Genomic DNA, 5,915 nt, shown 5'->3' with positions numbered 1-5,915 from the left:
AAAAAGATGGTTATGATGTTTTATACCGAATTTTAAAGAATTATTTAAAAATAAATTATGTTTTTTTATGTAAAATAATATTATGCTTTTTTATGTAAAATAATTTTATTATTGTCATAATTTAATTAATAAAAATATTCTTAATCATAACTTTATTTTTTTTTAATAAAAAAATTAAGAGACGTCCTGAATATTAATTTTTGTTTAGTCTCTCATTAAAAAAAAATATATTACTCTAAAATCATGACATTGTAAATTAGTGTTCTCTTCTATTTAAAAAATATATAAATAAATTGATATTTAAAAAATATAAATATATATACATTTATAATTAGTTTAATAAATATAAATACATTTATAATAATAATAAAAACGAAAAATATGGATAGATAGTTGTGTGTAGAAAGTAATTAACATTATTCTAAATTTCCTAGTCAGTAAATGTTTTATTAACACCATGCCTCGAAATGAGTCCTCCCTTTCCCATTTCGGCTTTCCTACTCGATTCACACCATGCCTATCTCCACTGCCCTCTTCTCTCGCCGGAACCCTTTCCTCTTCCTCAAAACCCCTCACAGACTCATTATATCCCAAGCCCAAGCCCAAGCCCAAACTCGGCCCAACGTAAAGCCCCTCCACGTCCTCTTCACCGAAGCCGTGGGCCATTCCCAGAAAACCACCACCTCTGACACCGACGAAGAGCAAACCGAATCAGAAACCGCTACCGAACTGAACAATCTGAAACAGTTGGAGCAAGATTTTAAGACCCTCAAAGAGAAAACAGAAGGGATTCCAAAAAGGATGAGCTTGTTCGCTGCGTTTACCAATAAACAACCTTCCACGGAACCAAAGGAACCAGTGGTTGTCAAGGAGCTTTCCCCCGACATGAAGATGTTTGCGCAGTACTTGTTCGAGAAAGGGTATTTTAAAGATGCCAATTTCTCACAGTTGAAGAAATCTTTTGATCATGATTGGTTTACCAATTTCTTCGCCCTGGGGTATATCAAGTTTGCCGCCCAGAAATTCGCCAGAGATAACCAGGAAATTTCCAAGTAAGATCAAACGAAACCATTACCACTTTTGTTTTTAATCATAATTATTACTGTCGTATAATGTTCCACTCTCTGATGATAAATGAACATATAGGGTTATTTGAAGCTCGGATTTTGTCCTTTAATTGCTTTTCTTATTGTTATGATTTGGGTTGGGTTCTAATTCGTAGAGGGTGGATTATCTTTGCGTTATTTTGATCGTATAATGTGTCAACGCCAACATTTGTGATTTGATGTGTTAGTTTGGTGCTAGTCGTTATAGTTCCTGAATGTTTTTGGTGTTGTGGCTTTATTAGTTCTTAAATTGAAAACTAAAAATAGAGTCTCTGAAAGTGTAAATCACTCTCAAATTAGTCCAAAAAAATGGGACTTTAGCCATAATTTAAGTTATAGACTTATTTTGCATTTTCTTTATTGGAAAGAGTATAATGCTTTGAAGCTCCAACACGCGTCTTCAAGGGTGGTGTTCCTGTGTCCAACATGTATAGGAAACCAAGACTTCGTACAACACATATCAGCAAAATGATAAATTTAAAAAACATTTTTTAGGTCTATGAGACATGTATCCGACATAACCTTAATAAGAGCAGGTAATTTTTTATAAACTCAAACATATTGTCTAAGTTTCTATAATAGGGTTTAGGGTTTCTATAATAGGATAGAAATAAGTAGATCCTATGTAATCAAGAATATTGAACATCATTACGAATTATTTAAATTAATTATCAAGATTTATATATTCAAAATCATCTCTAAAACATGTTAGTCAAATATAACAATCTCTATATATATAGAGAAAAAGATTTTTGGAGATCTCACATTCACTACAAATAAGTTCAGATTATAATAATGTATAACTGTGGTGCAATCTTTACCTTAAAGTCGATTTTGTGAGATTGAATTAGGATTAAATTCCACTATATTAAAATGCTATCAAAGTCATTCAAAGTCTATCCTAAGTCAAGTTCTTTGGGGCTATTATGCCACCATTACAAGGCTCCTGTTATATCATTCATAAATATCTAATCCCACGCTTGAAATGTTCTTTGCTCAGCGTGAGGAGATGTGTTGAAGTTCTCACATCGACTATGATTAAGGTTAAATTATAATATATAAGTAAGGTATAATCCTTAACTTAAAAGTCGGTTTTGTGAGGTTAAGTTAGACTTAAATTTCACTACTTTTATCTATGGTGCAGTGTCCATGTCATGTGAGGTGTATGTCTCAATATCCGCGCCACATAAATATAATGGAAGTGACTAACAATTTCAAGGACTGAAGTCACTGTATGTATACTACAAGAAAATGCTTTAACTATCAAATGTTTAGCTAATATTACATTGTAATGGAAAGATTATTGATATCTTATTTGAGGATTGGGTTCGTTTTTCGTATTTTTAGAATGATTCAATGGCTTATGGGAAAAAAGTCGTTAGTGTCCATTTAGGTGACTTACATTTTTGAGGAGATTGTCAAATTTCGAATTTCACAGGTTTTGAATTGTTTTTGCAATGTTGCAAGCAACTCGGTTTAGATTTTTGGAGATCTCACATTGACTACATTTGTTTTCAAATTGGATTTGCGAAACAGCTAATTTTGATTTTATTATTTTTCCTTGGTTGTTTATCTTTCATGGCTTTCCCCAAATTACTTATATTTAACATGGGATTGGATTGGCAGATGGTTATCAGGAAGTGCCTTGAAGCAAGTGGCTGCATTTGGTTGCCCCGACACCAATAAGAGTGCTGTCTTTCCTGCTAAAAGGCTGCGAAAGTTTTTTGAGGTCCCAGAAAACACGGTAACATGTTTTTTGAAAGGTTTTCTTTTTATCTGTGGACAAGACTTATATGTAGGTGTTCTTGGCATTGTTCTTGAATCAAAATTGAAGTTTCACTTTGACAATCATAATAAAGGTCTTCTTTATCAGTTAGTATAGGTCGCCAAAGGGAACTTCAATTTTGATGAAAGAACAACAGTAATAATAGTTAAGAAACTTCGTGTTTGTTTCATTAAGTTGCTTGATTGAACTCTTATTGAAAAAAATATGTTAGTGTATATGTATAAGTTGTTTTATAAGTGAAAACAAAATAAGATTAAGGTTAAATTGTTTTTATATCAGTTACAAGTTTTGCTCACACAAGTATGTCAGAGAACTTGTTGAAACAAACTGAAAACACCTTATAACTTGGAAGGATTATTAGCTAGTTTTGTAAGGTGTAACAAATGTTTATACAAGAGCTTATTTATATAAGACGAGTACAAATGTTTGTACACCTGATGTTTTACCCTGTATTTATATGAATCTGTTTAGATATGTTATATACGTTTTATTTTGCCATCAGGTTTGCTGTAGATGCACCCTGCAACAAACATGCAAGTTTAAGAATCAAAGTGTATGGAATGTTAACACCAATAATTTGGAATTAGAGACAGTTATGAAAGTTATCACTTCTTATGGTTTAGAGTCAGTGCACCCCCAGCTGCTAGTACCAGATGTAGTAAAGAAGTCTGTAAATCAATTGCTGGAGGAGATTGTGAAATTGAGTCCAACCACCTGATATTGCTTCTCGTTGACCACTTTATCTCTCATGTGGGAAATTCAGACACTCCCCACAGGAGGTGAAAGTTGTGAACTTAATCAGGCCTCGCAGACCATTTTTGAAGATTACACTTCTTGCTAACCAAGCTCAAAGCTTCCAAATGATACTTTGGTTAAAAGAATGAGAATTTATATGGACAACCTACCTCTCCTTGATGCCAAATTTCTGGTGAGTGGCAACGTTTTCATTGGATAAAGTGCCTGCTTGAAATAGACAGAAATGTATGGGCTGGTATATGGTTTGACTTTCAATAGTTATTAGTTTTGGTTTGGGATAGGATGAAGTTTTATTAGAAAAAAATATTTTAAAAAGAATTATTAAATTCTTTGGTTCATCTTAATTTAAAAGAATAGTGATATATTTTTATCAACATCTTGAATTGGTTTTTAAAAATTTAAGTGATTATTAAAAAAAATGGTTATGAAATTGCACACTCATTGACCTGGTATGAACTTTGGGTTATTCATTGTTCCGGCCGGTTGACCTGGGTCGTCTTTATGAGTGGCTTGTCCCCACAAGCTAGAGCACCTTCGTTCTGCCTTGTCTACGAGTACCTGAAAAAAGAAGAACAAAGGGGCGTCCTCGCGGCTGTTTGCACTCTGACGATCAAGTCAGCTAGCGAGAAACACCAAAGTGACTAGAGATTGTATGATTATCTCAATGACTGGAACTGTGTTGCCCTAATTGCCTTGTGCTCACAGCTGGGTGTGCCGTCAAGAACAACTAGGGTTTAGTGCTCTGTATAACTATGAAAGTGTACCTTACTAGGGCTCTTCGTGCCCTTTATATAGGTGAAAACTAGGGTTTACCTCTGCGTTGCTTGCTATTATCTAGGGTTCCTTGGAGAAGGTCCTTGCGTCGCTATCTTTATGATCTTAGCGTATCCGGCCCATGGACTTCCCTTATCTGGAGTGCAATGTATAACCTTGCGGCCACTTGGGCTCTAACTTGAGCGCTGTATCTCTCGCGCCATCATACTCCGTGGGTGCCCTAACTAATCACGCGTCATGCATGCAGCCTTCCCTGGATATCTTTAATGAGCACGAGGGCATTGCCACGTGCCCCTTTGACTCGATCATTTATTCTGTGCGGAGGGTCCCACAGTGTCGCCACCCAACTTTAGGGCGATGTCTTACTTTGGGGCGATGTCTACACTCGGCGACGTCTTACTCGGTGACGTCTTACTTCTGCGTAATGCTTCTCTTGGGCGATGGGCGATGATCCATCTTGGCGGTGACACATCTCGGCGATAACCGATTATTTATACTGCAGAACGCCGCTTCTACATACGGCGACTACGTTGACTTCTTGACCACCTACCTTTCTCTTGTCCACGTCATCACACCCGATGACCTGGTCGGTACATTCATATTGAAAGGGTATCTAGTAGGGGCTTTGGTTCCTGCACCCGCATGCTTTCTTCCAGAATCTCCATGAACAGTGAGAAATGTCAAAAATATATTTTCATGTAATTTTGTGGTGAAGATTCTGAATTCAGCAATGTGAGAAGATTTTGGATTAAATAATTTAGAAATTAAAATTTTGATGTTTAGATTTTACAATTTAAAATTATTTTTTTAGAATACACAATTTGAAATTATTTTTTCACTTTTATTGATTAATTCAGAATTTCTTTTTCACTTTTAGATTGACTAATTTAGATTTTTGTTGCTTTTATCAAAGTTTGTACTGTTACCTGGAATTTTGTTTCTACTATATTGATTCGTTATAATAGTTTATAAACATCGTACTTTCTTGGTATCTATCCTACTTGTATAAGCATGCAAAAGTGTCATTTGTTTATTCACATGAAAAATAGGTTTCATCAAGGTTAACTAGTTAATATTAATTCGAATGTAATCATCACTATTGATCACAAATTAAATTTGACAAAAGCAAATCATGATCTTGGTTCAATGAAATGGTAGTAACTTAACATTCCATCCATCTATATATGACTGTACAACAAAACATCGGAATTCTACAACAGTATGAGACTTTGACAACAACAAAGAAACAAAAAACACATATTATTCTAGATTGGAAAATGTAGATTATTGACCAACACTGTAAAAGACTAATTCTAAACGATAAAATCTAAAATACAAGATCTTACACTTTAATTTTGGAATGGTCTGTATGTAAAGTTTCAGAACACTTTTGACATTTCTCATGTTTTGTTTTGTTTGTTTTCTCAAGCACAGGCTGGGTTTTCTATTATCCCAGTTCATTGATTTTAGCCCAACTTACCAATGATAAGATT

General features: G+C 34.5%; 1 protein-coding gene across 1 annotated transcript; it reads left to right on the top strand.

The window, feature by feature from the left end:
• Positions 1–432: 432 nt before the first annotated feature.
• On the top strand, positions 433–4,022 carry LOC137835228 (craniofacial development protein). Its single transcript, XM_068643629.2, has 3 exons — positions 433–1,052; positions 2,733–2,850; positions 3,395–4,022. The coding sequence occupies exons 1-3, from the start codon at positions 514–516 to the stop codon at positions 3,608–3,610; spliced, it is 873 nt and encodes a 290-aa protein (XP_068499730.2). The 5' UTR covers positions 433–513; the 3' UTR covers positions 3,611–4,022.
• The last annotated feature ends 1,893 nt before the right edge of the window (positions 4,023–5,915 follow it).

The sequence above is a fragment of the Phaseolus vulgaris genome, chromosome 5 (genome assembly GCF_051622355.1).
Source record: "Phaseolus vulgaris cultivar YP4 chromosome 5, ASM5162235v1, whole genome shotgun sequence".
NCBI lineage: Eukaryota > Viridiplantae > Streptophyta > Magnoliopsida > Fabales > Fabaceae > Phaseolus > Phaseolus vulgaris.
The sequence above is the reverse complement of the archived record's forward strand: the minus strand, read 5'-3'. Positions and strand labels throughout refer to the sequence as shown.

What these genes read in the sequence shown, in the direction of transcription:
- LOC137835228 (XM_068643629.2), top strand. Translation starts at nt 514, where the DNA reads ATGCCTATCTCCACTGCCCTCTTCTCTCGCCGGAACCCTTTCCTCTTC. An exon ending in GATAACCAGGAAATTTCCAA is followed by an intron (nt 1,053 to 2,732) that starts GTAAGATCAAAC and finishes TTGGATTGGCAG; the next exon opens with ATGGTTATCAGGAAGTGCCT. An exon ending in TTGAGGTCCCAGAAAACACG is followed by an intron (nt 2,851 to 3,394) that starts GTAACATGTTTT and finishes TTTTGCCATCAG; the next exon opens with GTTTGCTGTAGATGCACCCT.